Genomic DNA, 25,757 nt, shown 5'->3' on the forward strand with positions numbered 1-25,757 from the left:
ATTCAGTCAAATGCTCATGGATAGCTTCACGAGTTGTGGAAAGGGGGATAATTACAATACATTTCAAAAGTGACCTCCCCTTGACCATCTGATGTGCTGATGAATTACAGCATTGCTGTCATTATCTTCTTATGTTATTCCCTGGAACACAAACTATTTGTTTTTATGGAGAGAACTATCAGTTTGGGATGGACATGTTTGTTGGTATTGTTATTCATTAGTTTATCTTTTGTACAAACACATGATGGCACATTGTGGAACAAGAATAAATAAATAACATGGACCCTCGTGTGTTTGTGAATAATTCAGATGAGCGTTGAATCAGTGAAGTCTCTCAGTTGTTTATAATGGCTGCTGGTATATTGCTGACTGACATTCACTAACATCACACATATCAAGATGCGTCACAGCGATGATTTGCTGGATGTGGGTGATAATTCCAAATTCACTGCTGTGATGGTTCTCTAACATGTCTTGGAGAGCGGAAGGTCACGGGTTCAGTCCCCGGTTGCGTCATACCAAAAGACATTAAAATATGGTACTTGTTGGTCCCTGCCTGGCGCTTGACATTAATGGGTACAACAAGGACTGGTCGGCTCGGAGTCAGTATAATGTGTCTGAGTGGAGTATTCATGCTTCACTGCGGCATGGTATCTCAGTGGGCTAGCACTATAATACCAGCTTAAGTCTGGGGTAGTACAAGCAGCCACACATACACATGAATGCAAATCGTCACATGAGCGAAATAATCTTAAGTGCAACGTTAAACCCCTATTTCACCTCACCTCTAACATGTCATGTCGCTGTATGGTACAACTAACCCTGTATGGTACAACTAACCCTGTATGGTACAACTAACCCTGTATGGCACAACTAACCCTGTATGGCACAACTAACCCTGTATGGTACAACTAACCCTGTATGGTACAACTAACCCTGTATGGTACAACTAACCCTGTATGGTACAACTAACCCTGTATGGCACAACTAACCCTGTATGGCACAAATAACCCTGTATGGCACAAATGTATGGTACAACTAACCCTGTATGGCACAACTAACCCTGTATGGTACAACTAACCCTGTATGGCACAACTAACCCTGTATGGCACAACTAACCCTGTATGGCACAACTAACCCTGTATGGCACAACTAACCGTTTATGGCACAACTAACCCTGTATGGCCAACTGTATGGCACAACTAACCCTGTATGGTACAACTAACCCTGTATGGTACAACTAACCCTGTATGGTACAACTAACCCTGTATGGTACAACTAACCACAATGTATGGTACAACTAACCCTGTATGGCACAACTAACCCTGTATTGGTACAACTAACCCTGTATGGCACAACTAACCCTGTATGGTACAACTAACCCTGTATGGCACAACTAACCCTGTATGGCACAACTAACCCTGTATGGTACAACTAACCCTGTATGGTACAACTAACCCTGTATGGCACAACTAACCCTGTATGGTACAACTAACCCTGTATGGCACAACTAACCCTGTATGGCACAATGTATGGTACAACTAACCCTGTATGGCACAACTAACCCTGTATGGTACAACTAACCCTGTATGGCACAACTAACCCTGTATGGCACAACTAACCCTGTATGGCACAAACTAACCCTGTATGGCACAACTAACCCTGTATGGCACAACTAACCCTGTATGGTACAACTAACCCTGTATGGTACAACTAACCCTGTATGGCACAACTAACCCTGTATGGCACAACTAACCCTGTATGGCACAACTAACCCTGTATGGTACAACTAACCCTGTATGGCACAACTAACCCTGTATGGTACAACTAACCCTGTATGGTACAACTAACCCTGTATGGTACAACTAACCCTGTATGGGTACAACTAACCCTGTATGGCACAAACTAACCCTGTATGGTACAACTAACCCTGTATGGCACTAACTAACCCTGTATGGTACAACTAACCCTGTATGGCACAACTAACCCTGTATGGTACAACTAACCCTGTATGGTACAACTAACCCTGTATGGCACAATGTATGGTACAACTAACCCTGTATGGTACAACTAACCCTGTATGGTACAACTAACCCTGTATGGCACAACTAACCCTGTATGGCACAACTAACCCTGTATGGCACAACTAACCCTGTATGGCACAACTAACCCTGTATGGTACAACTAACCCTGTATGGCACAACTAACCCTGTATGGCACAACTAACCCTGTATGGTACAACTAACCCTGTATGGCACAACTAACCCTGTATGGCACAACTAACCCTGTATGGCACAACTAACCCTGTATGGCACAACTAACCCTGTATGGTACAACTAACCCTGTATGGCACAACTAACCCTGTATGGTACAACTAACCCTAACCCTGTATGGCACAACTAACCCTGTATGGCACAACTAACCTTGTATGGCACAACTAACCCTGTATGGGACAACTAACCCTGTATGGTACAACTAACTCTGTATGGTACAACTAACCCTGTATGGCTACAACTAACCCTGTATGGCACAACTAACCCTGATACATTAAATTTTTCAAATCTCTCTTGAATGTTAAGTGTAACTAGTAATTTACATGAATAAATATGTCATGTATAGTAGAATGTATAAATATACAATCTACAGCATAAATTTCTATAAAAGTCTAAATATAAAAGGATATGAGCTGTAAAAAGGACCCGAAGTAACCATCCAACCGTCCGCTAGGGCGATTCAGGAGAGAGTGACAAGAGCATGGCAGTGTGCTGGTCACGTGGGACACAGTGGCGGGAAAGGTAACGGGAGGCAACCCGAATGGGTGAGTGATTTTACGTTTGCTTCAGGGAGCAAAGGGATTCAAATTTCCACGTACTGTTCGAAGGAAAAGGGCGATAAGCATATAGCATGAATCAGGATAAGTATAGAATATCAATTTTATCATAAAAATTATATTTTTCAAATTTCTCTTGAATGTTAATGTGTAACTGGTAAATGCTGGCTATGTGTCAGCAGCAGGGTGACACTCATGAAGATCCAGGTTAGAATTTGTCTCCAGCAAGCTTACCGTAAAGAGGCGACTAACGGGACCAAGTTGTCAGGATCTCTGACTTGGTTGACATGTCATCGTATCCCAATTGCATAGATCAATGCTCATGCTGTTGATCACTGGATTGTCTGGTCCAGATTTCATTATTCACAAACCGACACCATATGGAATATTGCTGAGTGTGACATTTAAACAAAGTATGGTGTATGGGTTTTTGAGCGGAATGGGATTCTACACTTGTGAAACTATGTCCTCATGTGACATATCTGTCATACATTGGTTTGGTTTCTCAGGAGGATAAATCTAACAGTATCCTTTGGGATCTTTTGTGAATAAGAATGAAAACAATTCAAGGTCAGGCAGGTATCACTTCCAGCGTTCACTAGCAAACAAAGTGTCGTCAGTGCCTATCAGCTATCAAGTCAGAGTTAGTGATCTGTTTCAACTGATCTTCACTAATCCACAAGGTGAGCTGACCAGGTTGGTCAGCCATTAACTAATAGCACAGACATGCGGAGTGCAATTCCTTTAGTTGCCAATGCGCCCTTGTAACAAACTTGGAAAACACACAAATAAATGATGACAGTTTCTTAAACAACTTTTTTATTTTTGTGACAAAAATTATGCAATTTTTTTCTAGAGTTGGTTTGTTGTTTTTATTGCACTCCACGTTGGTTTGATTCTTGTGTGTCTATTTGTTTTTGTGTTAGACTGCAATTCATCAGTATCATTTTGTCTCAAATGGTCTGTAATTACTGTCATGTTTTCCTACAGTGTTTTGCACCTTGAAGAATTGGTTAGAATTGGTCATCAGCCACATGCTTGTCCTAGCATGTGAATCATATATAAGTAACAGACTGGCATCCTTAGACTGTCCACTTGTCTTCAAAGGGTACAATTACTTTTCATCCATGGGCTTAGCATTCAGTACAGCCTTGAAGCAAGGCTAACATCAACTATACACCCAATGTTGTGAGTCGGCAATGTGATCAAAAGTGTTTCATGGAGTTGCTTCAAACTTGCTTGGGCTAACAGGTTGCCACATGTGTGTTAAAGCATTGTGTTTGTTGAGGTCATCTTTGTGCTACATTTGCATGTAAAACACGGTCATCCACACCACTGACGTATGCTCAGTCTAACAAAACACACAAGCTGAATATTGTTTTCATATTGAGTATTTATTATGAGTTCCATGTAGAGTACAATATATGCCACCAACATCCAGACACCTGGGAACAGGGACAGTAACGGCGTCCGTCACTGCTACACCACATCACAGACAGACGGACACCGTGAGGGAACAACAGAGCACTACAGTCAATCTGTTACCATTCTACCAACACTCCAGGACTTGCAATTCAAGTTACATAAAAGATGCACTTAAAATCCATAAAAATATTAATTTTTTCGGAAAGAATGATAAATTCAGTGTAACACGATACCATTTTGCATCAAATATTTCTGAATGTGGTTGAATGGTAACATTGGAGTTTACAGATACTTTGAACCAGACCAAATACAGGACTTTAATCCAACAAATGTGAGGGTTAAATCAACTTAGTGCGTGTGGATACTAAGCAAAGAATTAAACAAAACTTTAATATTTTAACTATCAGTAACTTATGACATAATTAATAAGGTATTTCATACCTGTAGGTTTTACGCATTATAACACAAATTTTCAAGTTTGACTTGAAATAATTGTGAATAATTTGCAATATTTCTCCCCAAAACACCTAAAGTAAAATGTTATTTTAATCAGAATTGAAAATCTATACTAACTTTGGCACAAAAAAGAAACCTGGAATTACAGGAGAATTTCAGTGTGTATTCTGTTGCCATGGCAAAATACATTCTAAAGTGACTTGTCTCCATGGTAACAACATGTCAGTTTCCGAGAATGACAAAGGGAGACAACTGACATGCGCAGACACTCGTCCACCATACATACATAACGGATTACTCATAGTTACATGACAGCGTTGCCAAATATACATATATATTACTATGTCATATTTTACACATCTTTGAGGTTGAGAAGCAATGTACATAAACACAGACAGGTGAACCTAGTATCCTGAGAATCCCCCAGGAAGTATTAGAAATCATCAGATTATCTGATGCAGTAGATGCTCTATCTGCAAACACCTGTGGTTAGTTCCTGGGTAGAAAAAAAAAACAGGAAAAGATAAGGTCAGTCTTTTTTCCCAAAATACCATTTAACAAATGCACAAAAAAATAATACAATATCACCTGTGGGTTATGAAAATTAAAGCCTTAAATCTCATGGGATTGAATGATTGCACATTGGGCGATATACACGTCTGGGAATGACGGTTATCGGAGACAGGGACTAGAGGAAACGAGATTCTGTTACCATAACGATAATCTCAGGAGTAGGCTGTGGTGGGACAGGGAATTATGGGATGTGCCTCAACCTCACAGTATCTGTAATGCCTCAGAGTCAATCTCCACATTTCCTTTCTAACGGGAAATGTATATACTGATTATATGTCATTACTTGTGATTACTGATTACTTATCATGGTAATCAACATAATCATGAAAATGTACATTCGAATAGACATTGGCAGCACCATCCTTTCCCTCTCCCATTCTGACTAGAGAAACTTGAGAACAGCCCTCCGATCCATCTCGTACACTTCACGTTGAGACAGACATAGCACGATACCGTCTCGTTTCACTTTGAGATCAATATGTTACCCTGAAGTCTAGGAAGTAATGTCAGTGTATCCTTGGCCACAGAATGGGGATTTCTCCTGATGGCTGTCAGGTGAGTTGTGAAGTCCCTTCTTCGTGCACAGACAGGTCACGTGAAGCGTGAACAATACACACATTGCATTCACAGTCATACTGTCCGATAATACATAGCTGATAGTACGTAACGTCAGTCTCCAGTACACAGGGAACGCTGGCGTGAAACCGACGCCAACACGCACAGGAACAACAATGTGGTACTGAAGGCGGTCGTCACACGACAGATAATACACAATATCTTAGTCCAACCAACAATAGTGAGCAATCTATCGGGTTGCGTCCGATGAGCGGTTTTCTGCCGGCGTGCTTGATCTTGACCCTGACAGAGAGTTAGCTGCCGAAGCTGCTGATGCAACAGACGTCACAGATGCAGTTGGGCTGGGTTCGGGCTGTTGAGGGCTCTTAGGTGTGGGTGTTGATTCCATGTCTGGGATCTTGCCAGGTGGGCCGTCGCCCCGTTCTCGATTACTCGCCTTCCTCTGGTCGCGGGCTTCAGCAATGCTGACCACTTGGGCTTTTTCCACAGACATGATGATGACTCTCCCAATCTTTGTGCTGACAGAATGAGCCGCAGTAGCGGGCGATGTTGCAGCCGCTGCATGTTTCGCTGGCCTTACGACCACAGTTCCAGCAACTCTGTAAAGGAAAGAAAATCACCATAAACATCTAACATATATACATAATGCACTCACTGAGTTCTAGTACAGGATGAGGGGCAGTCGGGTGGCCTAGTGGTTAAAGCGTCTCTTGTCACGCCATAGACTCAAGGTTGATTCCTCACATGTTTACAAGATGTGACACCCAATTCTGGTGTCCCCTCCCGTGATATTGCTTAAAACAGCGTAAAACTAAACTCACTCACTAACTCTAACCATGGATGATGATTTTCAACAGAATTGAATTGGGCAGTAGTAATAAACCTATGAAAATTATCCATATCCCCACATTTCAGTTACTGGTTGTGATGTTCATAAAAGTGAACGACACTCATTTTTAACACAGTAGTGACACAAAATTTTCTTTTTAGTAAATAAGAGTCGACATTCTCCCTTTACTAACCTCGCTGCTCTCCTCCTGGTGGTTGATGGTGGCTGCAACTTCCTCTTGGGTCTTTTTTTTAACATCTGACAACTGACGATCCATCTTGGTTCGTTCAATAGTAACCATCTCAGTGGCCTTTTGTTCAGCTGTTGTCACAGCTTTTTGCAGTTCCAGCATTGCTTGTCTCTTGACCTCATTCACAGCTTCTTCTGAAGCAATCATAGGTATGAAGCCAATAAGTCAAGGGGAGACAACTCTCTATCATACACAATATGAGGACCAAACAAAAATTATCAAATTTGGATTGTCAAGACATTATTTCACATTTACCGGTGACGCAAAAAAATAATTACTTGATGAAATGAAACTGTGTTGACAGTATCATCATGAAAAACATGTTTTTCTACTTCATGACTTTCATGTGACTGAAGAAAGATAAAACACAAAACGGTATCCATTAATACTCTCTCACATTTCAACATAATGTTAGAAACATAAATGTTCATATTTTAACCATTGCTATTAATATATCCACCAAACCATATTTTCTGATTTTTGAAAGGCTCTATTCTCCCTGTAACGTAGCCACACAGGAAAGGTTCTATGTATATTTTGAAACATAAGATGTGAAACATACCTGCCCTACGCCTGACCTCAGTGACCCGGTCCTCTGTCTGCCTCATTGTGTATGCCATCATGTCACTTGTACGTTTCTTCACATCCTGGTCCATACCCTCTGCATGGCGCCGCATCCACACAGAGAGTTCCTCGCGGTCGCGCAAACTCCTCTCCTGAAGCACTGACAGCGCGCCCTCTTCGTCTTATCCACCATCCCAATGATACAGTTGAGCATCTGCACAGCACAAAACACTATCATCAGCAAGTTATCTATATACTTTCAGTATTAAGTTCATTAATTAAGTATTTAATCTCAATATGCAATTTCTACTTACAGTTTCTGTATATCTCCACTCATCAGTAAGTTATCAATATTAAATATCATCTCTGTTAAATACTTTTATACCGCCAGTATTAAGTTCATTAATTAATTATTTTATTGTCAATATGCAATTTCTACTTACAGTTTCTACATGTCTCCAGTCATCATCAAGACGTTCCAATGGGTCAAATGGCTCGTTTCTTTGGTAACCAGCTGAAAAATATAAATTATACTTAAAAACTAAAATATTAACTATGTTACATAAATCAGAAAGGTACCCTGATACACATTTTCTTAAAGACAAACTTTATGATTTTTATTAGTATTTTCGATCCAAAATTTAATATTACCCAAAATATTAGCTTTGATTTAATTTCACTTACCATATCCTGTGTAGTGTCTGTCTCTTTCCCTCTCTCGCTCCATGCGTTCTCTGTCCATGCGTTCCCTCTCAATGCGTTCTCGCTCGCGAATTTCCCGTGATATGCTGATGTCCTCCAGCCTGATTGGTCCCCCTGTGTTGAGGTTGAGGGACCCGTTGGGGCTGATCCGACTACCCCCCATGGGACTCATGGGGTGGTGTCTCTTGGCTGGGTGCATTGAGTCCATGTGAGATGCATCCACACCATTTTCTTTGGGTCTGTAACACAAAAGGTTTCCAATAAAAAAATATTCTTTATATGCTTCAGAGATTCTAGGAGAATCTTTGATCGCTTCAGGGAGTTAGGGTCGGTGGCGTAGCCTAGTGGTTAAAGATTTCCCTCGTCACGCCGAAAGGCCCAGGTTCAATTCCCCACATGGGTAATGTGTGGAGCACATTTCTGGTGTCCCCTGCCGTGATGTTGCTGGAATATTGCTAAAAGTGGCATAGAACCATACTCACTCACTCACTCTGGGGAGTTAGGAGCAAGGCTTATTCCTTTACTTGTCATTACAGCCTGGTTTTCTTTCTTTTTGTTCAGGGAGCAAACAGATATTAAGTCCTTTAGCAAGGAAGAAAAGCAAAGCTTTCCAAAACGGTCAATATTAGCTTAGAGTGGCAGGGAAATTCTTTGAACTGTTGCAAGAGAAGTAATTACCTGTCTGGTGATCTGCGTTTGCCATTTTCATTCATGTCGGAGGCGATGGAGTCTGTGGATTCTAGAGGGGAGTGAGCTGGATCAAACACAATGTGTTCATTCTGAGCGAGATATTGTTGAGGTGTGGTCTTTGCCATCCGTGCACAGTGGAGCAGCTCCCTCTGGAGGAGAGGCAGGTTAGCCTGCAAGGAAGATAACTCTATTACAACACTGTTGACAACACACAGCTCACAGTTTCAACATGGTCTTAACTTAACACTAACAGTTCATTCTTCAGCATATTACAGGCTCTCTACACGTGTATCGATAGTTAGAAATCCATTTCTTCCATGTCGTTCCTTACCTTGAGAAATGGAATAACGAAGGGTCTGAGGGGAAAGTTTGTCGCTTCCTGCAATTTCGCATGGAATTCTTCAATGGAAAGATGGGAGTTCTGAAAAGAATGAGTACAAATGATTACATCTGAAAAACAAATCCACAAGCAGTGATACAAACATGAAGCTCATTTTAAAGGCAAGAATTTTATGGATGTTAACTTCTCTATTGTGATTGGTCACGACGTTTTTGAGTATATCCTTACTCCTTCATCATTCACCTGATGAAGGTGTAAGAATATACTTCGAGACGTCGTGACCAATCACAATAGAGAAGTTAACATCCATAAAACTATTGCCTTTATGTGTATCACTTCTAAATGCCCCTCAAAGAAGCTCATTTTACATTTCAAAATCAAATTAACTGATAATAGAAGACATAAAACATTTTTTTTTTCAAAATCAGATTTAAATCTTGAGTGCACTCCCTGGCCTGACAACTTCACAAAGCAGCCTTATGATCATCTTAACGATATATTGACTTGCAAATCAAAGGCATACTAAACAATTTTACCAAAATCCCACAGACAGAATTTAAAGTCAACATTTAAGCTGGCAAGAAAGCAAAGGCCAAAGTTCATGTCAACTTCACAAATGAAGTTATTTCAATCTGTGTCCAACTCACCACAAGTCCAAGGACCAACATGCGCACTCTCTCGCCAATCTCTGGGGAGATATCGGAACCAAACTGCTGCAGTGTTGTGAGGAACCGCTTCAACTTGCTGAGCTGTCTGGCACCGCAGGCAGGGGGGAGCTGCTGGCACATGGAGGAATTGGTCATCGATGGTGGCGATGGTGTGCGACCGTTGATGCTACTCAGGGGTGAATGAGAACCGTTCAAGCCTGTAAAATACAAGCCTATATCTGTCAAAATACATCACATATAAACTGTAACAAATCTGTCCATTTTGAAGAAATTTGTTTCATTTATATGCAATGAATGTGTTTTTTATGAACTTAGGGTAATAATGTACTCCACATCTATATCAAGAGCCCATTTAGATTTGTAAAATGTATGATGTTATACAGTTATATCTTCTAAAATATTCATGCCAAAAATTAGGCTCCTGTAAATGAGCCGGATTTCAAATTAACTTCTTTTTTAATTTAGCTTTAAACAGTTTAATATTTGATCATATTTTGTTCTCAAACTATAATGAGTGAACACATCAATTCTATTTGGGAAAAGAGATCATTCTTCCCATAATGAATTATTCATAAGATATATATTTCAGGACAAATGAGCTAATAATTGTAATAAGGCATCATAAGTGATAGCGTCATTGTGGTTTATCTGTGACGTAAAACAGAGTGTGCTTCCATGATTGAAGGGAAGCAAGTCCTGTGTTCTATGGAAATGTTTAGCTACGCCATGAAAGTTTCATGTAATCCCAAGCCATATCGTGTTATTTACTCAGCAGCAGGTTTTATTCTAATCTGCATTGTCAAGGTGTGCAAACTAATTTCCTGGGACGAGGCCAGTATCTGCAATCTTTAAACATGAAACACCTGTTTGTGTGCCATCTTCTGACCTTTCCATACACTGACCACATGTGACTTGGACAACAACTGGACGACATTTGTCTGTGCGTTATAAAAATGTTAAAAACAACATAGTAACACTGTGATCAATTTGTGATATTGTCGTTTCTGACGTTATGAACATTAATAAATATGAAATTTAAATATGATAAAATACTGTGAGACAATTTTGTATGTTGTATATAACTGACACAGTACTGTTTGGGAGACTGAGGCTCGATACTGCTAGCTATGTCATATGGACAGGCTATTGATGTATGGAACAGTTGACAGCTGTCACATTTAATGCCATAAACAACGGTGCTATGAACATGATACTCCCAACCATATGTCATGAACAAACTATCGATGTTTGCCTTTAAACAATACGGGTTGACAATAAACTTCTGCAGGAATGTCTAAACAGCTGCATGACTTTTTGGCCACACAAGAAAATCATGTAAGCAGTGAATGTGGCATAGTTGCTAACTACAACAAGTAATATGTGTGACACAACATGATACCAGAGTGAATGGAACATGTTATGAACTATATGTGATACAAAATGATACAATGATCGTGAAATGAACAATGTGTGACATAATGATTGTGAAATGAACATGTTATGAACAACGTGTGATACACTGAATGTGAATGAACATGTTATGAACAATGTGTGATAAAGCATGCCGCTTTCAGCTGGGTATGTTATATATACAATGTGTGTGTGGCACTGCAGGACAACGTCAGCTGGGTGATATGAACATGTAATTAACAATTTATACCACGGCACAATACAGTCAGTTGGGTGATATCAACATGTTATCAACATACCTGATGCGGTGCTACCACTAGATATTGGCCTTGTGATTGGCGGAATGGATGCCATGGAGCTGACGGCTGGTGAACTTGTTGTTTGCGTCACACCTTTTGATTCCGGAGAGTCAGGCATGATACTATCTCTATAATCTGAAACCAAAAACCGCACATGAATATTTTTGAAAAAAGAAAACCCAGCATATTACCATCACAAAAACCATAGATTTCAGCAGCTGAAATGAATGAAAATGTTCTTCATTTTTAGAATAATCTCAGCATCGTATGATGTGGTAGATGAAGAGCTTCGGTCCATCTGGATGAAGATTCTGTTTCTCCTTTGCAAGTATGTTTTACAAGTGTAGAATAAAGAAACTCACTGTGACTTACACTTGATACAGCAATGAAATCAACATGAAATGGACATGAAATGGCCCTGTGAAGCATGAGTCTACCTGGATTGTGCCATAAATCGACCCCTAGCAGTGCAGTACTAATGGTGATGAGGTGACTCTGTTGCAACGCTGAAATATTGATGTGATGAATGTGTAGACGGAAATCTTAGCCACATAACTCCCGGTAATGTCACATATTAAAAAAACATTGACGACAAAAGGTCATGAATTACATCTATAAAATATTAATTAGTCTTTGCTGCCGTGGGAAAACAGAAAATGTTTCCCAAACAATTCTTTTCGAAATTGAAACCGATTCCAGTGATATTAAACGGACTTGAACTGACAGCCTGAATTAGAACCGTTTGATGAAAGTACAACAGACAGCTGAAGAACTTTTCCACTATAGATGAAACATATTCCCAATGATTGTACATCACTAACTGAACAGGACAAAAATGTAATTAAAAAGTCAAATAAAGATTATCTGATAAAATTAATTTTTAAAATCCAACTATTTCCCCAAAATGACATGAAAGAACACTGAATTCTAAAAAATATTCCATTTCAAATGATGAATGATTGGCAGGTCTAACACCGACTACCAGTGTCAAAAATTCTTTAGATCCGAAACTGACACACGCCATGATGAAAGAGGCCAATTTTAAAACTGATGTAAAAAATCAAACGCACAAATCTTCAACACTGAAAATTTTGAATGCTAGAAATTCATCAACCAAGACCACAAATTAAAAAAACTGCTATGGACATTAAACATCAAACTCTGAAGAATCAAGCTCTGTGCACCAAATAACAAATGTAAAACTGAAACTGCCAGGCAAAGATAGATGGAATCACTAGTCAATAAAATACATCACCACTCCTGACAGTACATCAAAATCATTTGAAAAAATAATTAAACTAAATCATAAACCCAAACGATGAATGTCAGATATCCATAAAAAGATGCTGGATATAAATTTGAAATTGACATCACAATTGCCGAAATGTACATGAAAATGTTCCTACTCTGAGTCTGTTCATCCACTCCCATGGCGAGCTGTCTCTGAAATGCCTACCAGTGGCTGCCGGTCTTTGTTATGATGTAGCAGCACTAACAGCTGAACATGTGTTACGGGTCTGTTGTTAAGCCACCAGATGACCACCACTGCCCATCGCCAGCTGGCCTCCAGTCTCCCACCAGCCAGCCTCGTTATAGAGCTCCTACCTCATTATAATGCTAAGTGCCCTAAAACACTTCCCTTTGTAAAACAAGTGGGGCCAATTGTAATTGTGCTTGAATGAACACAATACGCCTTGTTACGCCTTGTTGCATTCCCTGAATATCAACTGGGCTCGGTGATAAAAGTCATGTTAATGGCCAAATTGTCGACTACAATAATCAATATTTGAACTTTTATAACAAATGTCAGTTGCATTCCTGCTGTGTTGTATTTCAGTCAGTCAACATGTTACAGTTACCAGGTTCTACCTTCTGAATTCCCAAACCTTTCACACCACTATTAAAGAACATGCTGTGCAACATCACAAAACATCTATTTCAAACACTAACCCAGATTCAATTTACATGTACATTTGAAAAAAAATCTGTTACACCTACTATAGGATTATATTCAGCATTTCAAATGAAACCTGAATTCTTACATTTGAACAAAAATCTGTTACACCTACTATAGGATTAAATTCATTTGTAATGAAACCTGAAATCCTTTTAACAACTCAGTGTTAAATCTTATATTTGAGTGTTGAGCTATAGACATAATAAGAACCAGATTAAGGTGTAGATCTTGCTTGTGAAACAGAGCAAACATGCAGCAGATTGCTATAAACGACACACCTCCTTCCCTGTTAATTATCACATCAATTACCACAGAACCAGCTCAGCCCTAGGGCACATTTGTCTTTTATAAGGGCCATGCTCCTGCCATTATATACCCCTATCCCGTAGACTTAACCTTTTTCAGTATAACCTTCTGGAGACAATAATTAGCCCAAATGTTGCTTTGATGTAGCAGACATAATCCTTGCATGAGGGCATTAATTTGAACAGATTTGCTTGCCACCGAACACATTGGAACAGAAGTACTAATGGCCAGGCCATAGTGTCAACGATTTGGGGATATTATTCTAAACCCTTACTTGGTGATTAGATGAATTGTAAATATTTTCTTCATTTTACATAAACTGTTATCATACTGGATCTTGCTGTAACATGTCAGTTCAAACTGAAAAAACATCAGATCTAAAAACAGCTTTACACCCCTGTTTGGTAGAACTTCATATTTGTAATGAGTATATTTGTGAGTGTTTTCGCTTGACATGTAGTGGACTATATATCTGTTTCTTTACTACAGCTATATCTAGAGGTAAAATATATATTTTACATATTCAAAGGATTCTGGCACCCATGTGCAATGTAGTTATATAAAACTAAGTTAGATTTGTTTCAAATTCGGATTTCCAATCACTAGAATAGTTGTTAAAATAATATGATCAATAAATGTTGACAGGAAAATATTATGAAAGATTGATAACAAGATCAATTGTAAGAATAATATCCCAATTACTAAAATACAGTTTACCATAAATAGTTTACTAAACAAAACAAACAACAGAAACAACACATTACAATTCTCAAAACAAAAACCTGACCAAATTGAATGAAGCTCCCATAAAAGACCTTTCTCTAAATGTTAAGGCAACCCACACTGACAGTATGGGGATACAAAAAGCTCCTCCACCCACACCAGGAAGGGAGGTGAACACGCCCACAGCGGACATGTGGTAGTGGGTAGAGGGTAGTGGGTAGAAGGTAGGGGGTAGAGGTAGTACATACATATGCAGGCTCTGCTAGGTTTGGCAGTGAAACCAGCTCACACATTATCCCACTAATATTTTCTGACACTGGTATGTATATTTGTTATTTCTTTCTGGGTGAACTAGATCCCTCTGACACTGAGCAAATTGATGCCAGAAACCACATGCTCTTGTTTAGAGGAAATATTCTGCCTGTAAAACATGATTTCTGAACATAAACCACGACTGCATGTTAATTACAAGTAACAGGTCTGAGGTAGCTGGATTGTATTATGTTGTTGCTAAATCAATCTGACAACTGGTTCACTAAATCATTATGTTCTTTGGCAGATGGGCCCCTTAACCCTCAACCTAAGCCATGTATCATTTTTGTCAACAAGAGATTTCAACTCAATGTAATTCTCACTGACAATAATTTAATGTATTACAAAATGTTTCAGAATCACTTCAGCTTAGTTGTTTACAAATATTATTTTAAAAAGGACCAAGTCTCACCTTTTCGCATCCCAAAAATAATCATTCAAGTAGTCAAGTAGCCTGTACGGCTATCCCAGTACGTTACTAGTGTCCCAACAATGATGCACACAGTCCAGTCTGAGACAGATGCTTTGCGTCAGACACACAACATTTCAATCATAGAATCATCACTTCCACCAGCGAATCTTTTCATTAATGGAACAGACTGAATAGCATCCTCTGGCGACTGTCTCCGGAATAGATAGCTGATTTCACTAATCTGTTTGTATAATAAATATCCAGCAATTGTGTCGTGGAAGAGCCAAGCAGCCAGCAGCAGTACAATACATCTGCTTGTGTGCGTCTGCTATTTGCGTCTGCTATTGTGCGTCTGCTACTGTACAAATGTTACAAACACTATGAGGATGATCCAAATTCAATGGAATATGAAGGTTGGATGGCAATCCTGCTGTAGCCTGGTTACTGGGAAATACTGGAGCTTCAACTAGGTGATAAAGATGGGAGTGCTTGCGATAAAGATGTGACTGCCGAGGCGAACGGTGACTGAATGACCCAGAGGCAGCCAATCACTTCCTCATTCCAGCCTTGCTACCAGGCCTCACTGGAACAATCACAGATTGCCTGTACCAACCTGGCAAGTAGGCTCGCACCAGCATCAGCTGGGACTCCTCACTAAGCAGTGCTGGTCAGGTGTGGAGGATTGGAGCGACGAAGCGTGACACAGACACACAGACGGACATGCGACCGATAGCTACAGCACAATGTAAGTGCTGGCTCTGACACAGCCCAACAACAGCTGATTGACTGACACAGCCTCACTCTGGTGTCTCCCTCATCCTCGTAAGCATCCCGTCATACCAGCATCGGCGAAAACATAGCATTGGCAACACACTTCTTGTCGACACCCCCGATTTGGCTGAATTACAGACAGCATTTATCACTACCAGTATCTTTTCAAGTTAATTGGGTGATTTCTCCGATCAGAGGCCAGTTACAATAGGACGCAGTTGCCAAGACTGCAGTACGTTGAAGACTCTATCCAGGATCGAAGCGGGCCCTTTAACAAAAGGCTGACGGCCAGCCCGGCTTGCTCATACTTAGTGGCAGTGCAGGTGGGGTCTTGTACCAAGGCAATGTGTTACATGGGAGGAAATCTCCATCGCAGATGTGGCCAACGAGATTGCCTCAGCACACGCCGATCTCTACACAAATTGTACATTTTTTGTTTGTTTTTATGGCAAGGGTTTAGGAAGCAGGTTGCAGTAGAGTCTGATTTTGGGAAAATTTACATTTTTGACAGAAAACCAGTGTGAAACTGTGTCAAGGTGTGTGACATGTTGTTGGTTTGCACACATCATAAAGAGAGTGAGAGATGGGGATACAACTGACCCTAGCAGGTAAATACTTGAGTATAATGGCAGCGGCAGGTTTCCGCACATGCTGTTGTATATCAATAAAATAGGATCTCCACCCATCGACTCGTGCGCCAGCATGCAGTATTCACAATGAAATTATCAATTTCAAAACTTTACATCAAAATGTATTCAAATATTTAAAAAATCAAGTATAATAATGCCTGATTTTAATAATAAATTAAATCTCCAAAAAGACCCGAAACACAAAGCAAAAATCTGTAAAACAAAGTACCCAACTTTGTACTGCCAACACACTTAAACAAACATAATAAATTGTGTATTTCTTTTCGTTATAAAAACAATTAAAACATCCCCTTTGTCTTAATGAAAAAAGTTCACAAATCTGAGCCATTTTAATCACCAATTTAAAAAGAAATCTTATTGAAATGTATTTCGTTAAAGATTATCTGAGGACCAATATTGGAGAAAGAAAAATAATGTTCATTTGGATTTCAACTTTGTTTCCAGTTGAGATTGAGCTGATTACTTCCTTCCTACCTTTCCCTGAGATGAGCCAGTTGGGACACACAAGAGCCGGCGGGGTGTCAAACTGCAACATCTTCACGTCCGCATATATCCAATAGCAAGAATTGCAAAAATGGTAACATCCACACAAAACTCAAATCTTCCAACAGTCTTATAAAAGACAGTCCCAAGTTCCAAGATGTTGATTTTCAAAAAACTCCAAGATTGGTAAACTCCAAAACCATCCAACACAAAGCAGAAAACTGCCAAACTTTACTCAAAGAATAAAAGTTTCTTTAAGATTCAGAAAGTGTTCCAAGACAACACAAGTGTTTCCGCAGGAAGATCCCGTAGCGAACATGCGCTTATCACACGATCTTATCACACCAGCAGAGGCGCCAATATTCACAATGCTGGTACAGACCTCAACTATATATGTCTGCTCTCTTCGAGGTTGTCAACTCGTCTGGTAAAACCAGTGAATATTACTGGCGTGTGGGGCATTCCCACAAGGCATCAGGAGAGGTGCCGAAAACCACTACCACCTGTTGGGCTCCATGGAACCTGGCGGGGAACGGCTGGCAGACATTATCTTCCCCAGCTGAGTATGGTTAGGGGGCGGGGCAAACTTTGGGGTGGCAGAGGGAAACCGCAGGTAGAGAGGGGCATGGACTCATCACATGGTTAGCTTTAACGGATTTACAAAAATATTCAAAAACTGATGAAATACCACTGATACCAGACCTGATATATCGTTAGACATATTGTGCGCACCGTGTGAGTACCAAACCGAGCTGTTAATGGTGATATTAATGGCCCTTGTAACAGTTGAAATGCTTTTAAGATACAAATCTTGTTGTAGCATTAAGAACATATTTTATGGCTTACACAATTCAACAAATCATTTGTATATGAAAAAAATAAGCATCTTGGAATATGTTCCACGATCTTTACAGCTTTCACAAATGCCAGCACCCGAAGAGACATCCAAATGCGATTTGTTACAAGGTCTATATCTATCTGCCAGAGCCATAACCCTGATAATTAATATTTTTCTTATTTCCAAAGTATGCTTTCCAAAGAAGACATTTACAACTTAATCCTACAGCATTCAATTGGAAAAGAATCGAGGAGGTATTAAATCAACAACAGTAAGTGAGTTGGGATATTTTTCCAATATTCCAGCCATTTCACAAGGTATATTCAATAATGAACTTCACACATTTTACCCATTAGGAGAAATGAAATAAAGTATTTGGCACAACAATACCTGTCTAATCCACAATACCTGTCTAATCCACAACACCATATTTCACAATTCAAAACCATCTAAGCTTATACCCCATGGTCTGGCAATAGGGAAATACATGATCTAGATTAGAAGGATTTTCGCTTGCAATATGTTGCTCATATCAAAGCATATATTGAAGTTTGAACATTATCCGAAAGTTGAAGAAAGAATATTACTGTTTATTGGAAAAATAAATGTAAGCATTTTGAATCTGAAGATAGAGCAACTTTAATGAAGCGCTGAAGATCACGATATGAAATAATATAAGAATTACCAAATACCCTGTGATATCATCTTCATAAACTGGGTTTTTTTCAATAAGAAAGAATTACATGATCTCAATTCACAAAGCACAGGAAATATTTGTTGACAAAACAGTTTATCTGTTTTTTACATACTGAAGCATTTAAATGTGATCGATTACTATTGAGCTGTTACTGGTAAGAAGCATTTGTTAACGCTTACTACAGAATTCTGACTTTTAAACAAGAAGAATCCATCGCATCATTAATTCAGGGTTCCTGGATTGGAATGTATGAAACAGTACCAGCTATTGTGCTACCACACACATATTAACTTACATCATTTATAGAAATGTTTTTAATAAGTAAGACTTGACACCAAACACCTCTCCCAGTTAGTTGTTTGACATTACAGAAGTGTAAGAAACGCTTTATGTACGAAAACTGGAAATAACTTGATCAATGGCAAAGGTGAAAGTCATTGAAATCGTTTTGTTTAGTATCGCCCATTGTGTAGGTAAACAAATCTTATTTATTTAATGGAATAAATATCAGTTTTTTATAAACTGACTTGCACCAATGGCTGAGGAAGCATGATTTATATACTGTATTTTCTCGAATAACAGTGTAAGAACCTACATCGAAACGTTGTTCTATGCAATACACAAGATGTTGTCATCCATGATGTTGTATGTTTCCTTCTTGAATAAAGACCTACTTTTTTAAGAATAGACACTGCAGATCTGAGTGTTATTTGCATAATACAGGCTGGAATGAAGTTTTATGTTTTTAACATAATGCTCAGCCATTACCATAAGCACTTAACATTGGAAATATTATGTCAACAAATCCAAAATTAAATATGCAATTTAATAATGAAAATAATTTAAGTAAATAAATTGTAATCATCCTGCTTTGTTCATATAACATATCTACATAATCTTAATGTCTGCATATGAAACAATGATTTGCAGAACAGGACAACTTAAATAGTAAATCATTATGTCTAGTGATTTTGTACCTCAAATTTATATTTCCAATGACCAAGTTTATACGTATAGGTGTTTGTTGATACATGAATTTCCTGAAGGGAATTGATTAGATTTCTCCTTGGCATAATACTCAAATGTTTTTTTCCTTAAATACTGAACCCGGGGAGCTAATTATGCTTGTGTGTACACGTTATCAAGAAAACGAAATAATACTAAATAAAAATACCATATCGTGGAGGCCAAAAACTTGAAAGCATATCTATGCATTTATTTGAATTTGCCTAGAAGAATGAATGCTAAAAAGTATGAACAAATACTGAGAAACAACTCTCTTTGAATTTTCCTTCACTCTTTCAACATCGCTATATTACTCAAAGTAAGTTAAGGATTAACTAGTAGAAATCAGGATAGCAAAATTTGAAAAACAATCACTCAACGAAATGTTCAATTTCTGTAATATTTTGGACAAGACTGTTCCCGCCCTTAAATCTGACCCCCATCCTGCACACAATCGTCACAAACAGGGTTCAGCTGCCCGCTCTAGGTTTTTCCAATACAGACCACTGGCTCTTGGCATTCCAGCAATAAAGGAGACTTTACGATGTGCCCTCATCGGTGTTAATGTAAACAGGCACAATTAAGAGTACCACAGCAATTTATCATATGTTTCTTAAAGACACAGCTGTCTTTATGGAGAATTCATTAATTTTCTCATTAAGTTTGGTCATATTTCATGGACGCTCAAGACAAAAGGACGTCATTTTCTTCATCAGAACTCAGAACACTGAAGAAGCATGATTGCTCTAATTTAAACATCATGTCTGCAGAGGAAATATAAGGATTCAAATGTTAACAAAGAAAATATAGGAGACCTTTCGAGTGACCAAAATTGATTGCCCTGGTTTTAAGGAACCTCTTTGCTATACCTTGAAATGCTTTGATTTTATGTCAAATAATTCTTATCCTAACAATAAAATATTAAATGTTTGCTGTAAACATATATGGCTTGTTCTAAAATATACAACTTTAATAAAGAACTTTTAACGCAGCTTTGGAAGGGAAGTGAATGCCATGGACTTGAAAGCCAAGATACGGAAGTTGTCAAATTGTAAATGCTCACAAATGTCTGTTACATGTACAACCACCATTTACATGTTTCACAACTTTTCAAAGTAAATATCAAACACAACTCCGACTGTCAATTTGCAAATATTCACCAGTTATGTTCAACTGGCCATAACTGATTGCCAAGAGCTGTTTTTATTCATTTTAATTTACAACACCAACTCGTATTTAGTGTACCATAGTGCACATATTTCAATAACTGAAAAACCCATTCCAAGTTATGCCTGCAAAAAGATACTATTAAAAGGAAAACCGTCAATCTTTGACAGCTAAAAAAGCAGGGGAGGCGGCAGGCTGGCGCGGGTACGTCTGTTCTACGTTTTTTCGACAGCTGCCCGCCTTACCACCTGTCTCAAAGACATCTGGAAGTTGTTAGAATGGGCCAGACAGTCTGGTACCACTGTGGAATGCTGGGAGAACACGATAGCAGTGCTGCCAGTGATGGCCTCCGTATGTTCACAGATTGGCCTCTCTCCCATCCCACAGCCAGCAGAGTACAGGCAGTGATGGTAAAGCCACCAACTGATCAACATTGAGAAATCTATACCTCTCTGTATCCATGGGGTAGAAATCAGCAAAAATTGTACTCCACTTTTTGTTACTGGTATCTCAGTTCTGACATTTGACGGAATGTGAAATAGACGCATGTGCATTATTCCTACATGCAAATACTGAACTGAAAATATGCTTGGCTAAACCTGCTTGCATCTGTTACATCCTATGTAGATGCATCAAAATAATTTCTGTAATTGTTCATGATGAGTCAGAATGGTTGAGTAGATATTTGTTTGTGAAACCACTGAGTTTGTGCCTGGGGTGTAACGCTGCCAGGCAGCAGTATCTGTAGTATCTTGGGTCAACAGTTAAATGTGACAATTTCCATCATCCAAATAGCATCCATTCTCAGCAGCCACTTTAACCACAAAGCGATGAGTTTAGGAAGGGTACTGCCCAATGAGAGTTTAGGAAGGTTGGTTGGTCATTTAATGCCACAATCAGCAATATCCCAGCTCTATGGTGGTGGTCTGTAGATAATCAAGTCTGGACCAGACATTCCAGTGATCAACAGCATGAGCATTGATCTACACATATGAGATACATGACAAGTGTCAACCAAGTCTGCGAGTCTGACCACCTGATCCTGTTAGTCGCCTCTTACGACAAGCATGGCTTGCTGAAGACCAATTCCAACCCGAATGTTCACGGGTCGGTTAGGAAGGTTACTGCCCAATGACCAGTTTTCGCATGCTGTGACAGACATAATGGCCTGTTTTGCCCTGAGATTCCAGTGGGTCTGTATTTAAGCAATTTCAGCCATTATCAAATGGTGCCTATGGCAGGCGATATAATGGTTATTACTGATGGCACAATGGAGGTAATCATGTCAAGATGTCATCTGTGGTAAAGAATCTCCTCTCTGATTGGTCAGTTGCCTCTTCTGAAACCCACACTAAAGGTAAAGCCAACATGAAATAAAGATGTCTGCAGTGATGCTAGTTGTTCACATCATGACTGAACCTTTTCTCACGTCCAGTTATATCTGATGCTTGTCATTAGACAGATATAATAAATTGATAATTGTGAACCTATAATGATCAAGATATTTTTTATGGACTAAACTTCTTTTATATTTCCCTCACAACTTTTCAGGACCATTACAGATCCCTTCATCAGGTGATGAAATGAAATGATAAGTTTATTACATAATCACTAACAGGGTGTAATGCACATAACTAAGGCACCCCTCCCCGTGACCACCCCTCCCCATCCCCTTTTCTGACTATTATAGGTTTGAAAGAATAGCCTTTTTTTAACTAGAAAATACCTGATTATCTCCTTCTCTGAAGTACAGTAGATTACGCTCATAACGAACTGATGGATATAACAAACTGTTCTGTTACATCCCAACCACTTGCTGTATGTTTTAGTCCAAAAGCGTAGAATGAACAGTTAAAGGGGCAGTGGGGTAGACTAGTGGTTAAGGTGTTTGCTCGTCACGCCGAAGACCAAGTTCAATTTCCCACATGGGCACAATGTGTGAAGCTCATTTCTGGTGTCTCCGTCATGATATTGCTGGAATATTGCAAAAAGCGGCGTAGAACTTAACACACTCACTACAGTTATAACAAACAAACATTACTGGTTCCTTCAAGTTGATTCTAACTGTGGTTTACTATACATCATAATCTCATCATGGCCTCCAATATGAATGATATCATTTATTTCAGTTCAGGATATCACGGACCTGTTGGTTCCAAATTTTAGGATCACTTAGATGATAACGCTGCAAGTATTGATAAAAATAGGGCATATCCCAACAGAAATACTGGATTCTTTCCTGGCATGTTTTAGGGCATCAATCAAATCAAGCTCAATCGCAGAAACGAAATTACAAATTTCTTATCCTCAAAACCAATTCCAGGATAATACTCTTGATTTATGTTTGCCAGTGGCTTATATTTCGAAACTATGACACCTTTAAGCCAATATCAACTGAAACAAATTAAACTGCAAAGTCAAATTACAAACAAGTTTAGTTTTTCCCAAAGCGGAATCGTCTTTCTGTTGCTGCCCCCTGCTCTAGTTTTGTTACAGTTTCCGCTAAATACAAAAGGATGCCGCCATCATGGATACCATTCATACTGTTTTGACAAAAGACAACAAATCAGATGTAATAACTCTTGCAGAGGCTCTGTTCCTCTATAATTACTCCAGCAGAAGTCTGGAGGGACCGATCATTGCGTGCAGCTCCAGGGTTAGGTTTAATTCTCTGATTCATGATGGCGCATAGGGAGCAGTCATTTCTGGGCAATTCCCCTCGCAACTGCGAACTGTCTCTTTAAGACGGGGTCAGCGATTTCATTAAACAAATCAGCTGACCCTCCAGTCGCACTGGGTTACAACTCGTGGAGCTGACAAGCGGATTAACTCTTTGTCACATCTGAATAATCGTTCATTAAGAACAGTCATAATCTTCATCCATACCAATTTCAGACACACAATTCTAGGCCTTTACAGCACGACCTAAATAAAATGTGAGTGAGTGAGTGAGTGAGTGAGTGAGTGAGTGAGTGAGAGTGAATTTAGAGCTTCGCAGAAAACACAATATGAAAATGTGGTACACTCGATCCCACCTAATGTATGGTGGATTGAACAAAAGTGAAATATATAGATAGGCCTTTATCTGCTGACATTCACTTCAGGAGGTCACTGGGAGGAAAATGCTTGCAAGTTTTAAGTCTCATAGTCAAAACTGTTTTAAAACAGTTAAGGATGAAATTTCAACTTTCAAGACCATTCAACCTTTGCTAGTCCTATTACCAACAAACATATGACTAACCAAGATGGTATTCACATAAATCACATACTGCTGTTTTCTCTGATTAGGACAGGAAAAACAAAATGATAAGTCTAGGACAGAATATACTCGTTACTATTTGGTGAAAACAACACACACTGTACTGGTACTGATACACCTCCGATCAAATCTAGTTTGATCACTGTGATGCCTCCCTTCAAGGCAGTAAGAGACAGCATCTTTACAACAGTGGGTGGTACCAATAAGAGCTTCAGAATGTCTTTATAGACTTCGAATAGAATAGATGGATAGAATTCGTGTGAAGGTCACAATTCACCAATATGTAATGAAATAGATTTATGTACCATGTCTTAAGTTACTAACATTTTAACTGAATTATTTTCTTATTTTGTGGATTGACTTGGCCAATATGTCCTAAAATACCCCAAAAACATAAAAGGTGACATTGTTCCTCCTCCGTAAAACGTTATTTTGTGTTTTTTTCTTAAACAATTAATGTAAAAACTTGGGGAAAATATCATAGCACACTCCAAACATGTATAACTAAGTTGTGCACACTTTTATAACTTTTAAACATTTTGTGGTAGGCTTATCCCAACAAACGGCCTGACATTCATTTAAAATGTAAAACAAGAAACTAAAAAATGACTCGAAATGTATGGTTGCAATCAGCATGATACATGTTAGAGACACTTTAGGATGTTCCACCTTCTGCCGGATGACTAGACCTCTCGCTGACACTGACACGATATTGACAAAGACACGTGTGAAGTAGACAAGCTCCACCAATCTGAGCCATGTGTAAGTATCTGCAACACTTGCCCAGATACCAGAGACAAACGGCATGCAATGAAGGATCAATGGAGATAATTAATTGTAATTCAGGGCTCAGTCACTATGGCAGGTGCACGACCATCGCTGATTGAAATGTTCAATATTGTGAAAGATGTTTCTCAGGCAGCTGGGGCAGTCACCGAACATATGTCCGCTACAAAATTAGTCCCATCAGACCAGAGTTTCACGGAATAGTTTTTTTCATTAAAATAATACCCGGTCTGAGATTCCTTTCAAGTAATACACTTAGGATGAGAGTGGCGTGACCTCCGGACTCTATGTGTTGAACAAAATTAGTTCCCTATGATGGAAGATCCAGGGGGACAGTATTACTCATTCTAAAATGACCCCCAATTTAATTCCATGATGGCAGCTTTACACCTAGGCTGGGGATTATCCGCAACAGCAATACAATCAATTAAGATTAAAATCACTAATTCCGTTGGTCGTATGGGTTATACAAAACTACATTAATTCTGTCAAATCCGATTCAGTGTACAAATAGTGTAACTTCAGACAGGAATTACAGGAAATCTCCTTACCAGTTTGGGAGGGATATTATGAATTTTAACTCAAACACTGAATAAGTACATTAGTTCCACAAATTCCATTTTTACTTCCATCACTGTTATGAAGAAAACAAATTTATGACAATGCCTTCTGAGAACCCTAATTTATCAGATATCCTTAATTGTGCTCTCAGCTAATTAATTAGGTTCCACCATATGTTCTTAACATGTCACACTCTCACTGAAAATGAACACTTTTCA

At 39.0% G+C, this 25,757-nt stretch overlaps 1 protein-coding gene across 1 annotated transcript in view; it reads right to left on the minus strand.

Annotated features, from left to right (window-relative positions):
• Positions 1-4,205: 4,205 nt before the first annotated feature.
• LOC124262907 (protein CBFA2T1-like) overlaps positions 4,206-25,757 on the minus strand; it is a 149,475-nt gene continuing 127,923 nt past the window's right edge. Inside the window, 10 exon segments of the mRNA XM_046697504.1 lie at positions 4,206-6,459; positions 6,883-7,073; positions 7,502-7,673; positions 7,676-7,717; positions 7,947-8,017; positions 8,188-8,444; positions 8,884-9,065; positions 9,227-9,316; positions 9,883-10,100; positions 11,613-11,747. Coding sequence (XP_046553460.1) covers positions 6,316-6,459; positions 6,883-7,073; positions 7,502-7,673; positions 7,676-7,717; positions 7,947-8,017; positions 8,188-8,444; positions 8,884-9,065; positions 9,227-9,316; positions 9,883-10,100; positions 11,613-11,747 — 1,502 coding nt within the window. The 3' untranslated portion in view covers positions 4,206-6,315.

The sequence above is a fragment of the Haliotis rubra genome, unplaced genomic scaffold (assembly GCF_003918875.1).
Source record: "Haliotis rubra isolate DU_JTF1 unplaced genomic scaffold, ASM391887v1 Scf12, whole genome shotgun sequence".
Classification (NCBI taxonomy): Eukaryota; Metazoa; Mollusca; class Gastropoda; order Lepetellida; family Haliotidae; genus Haliotis; species Haliotis rubra.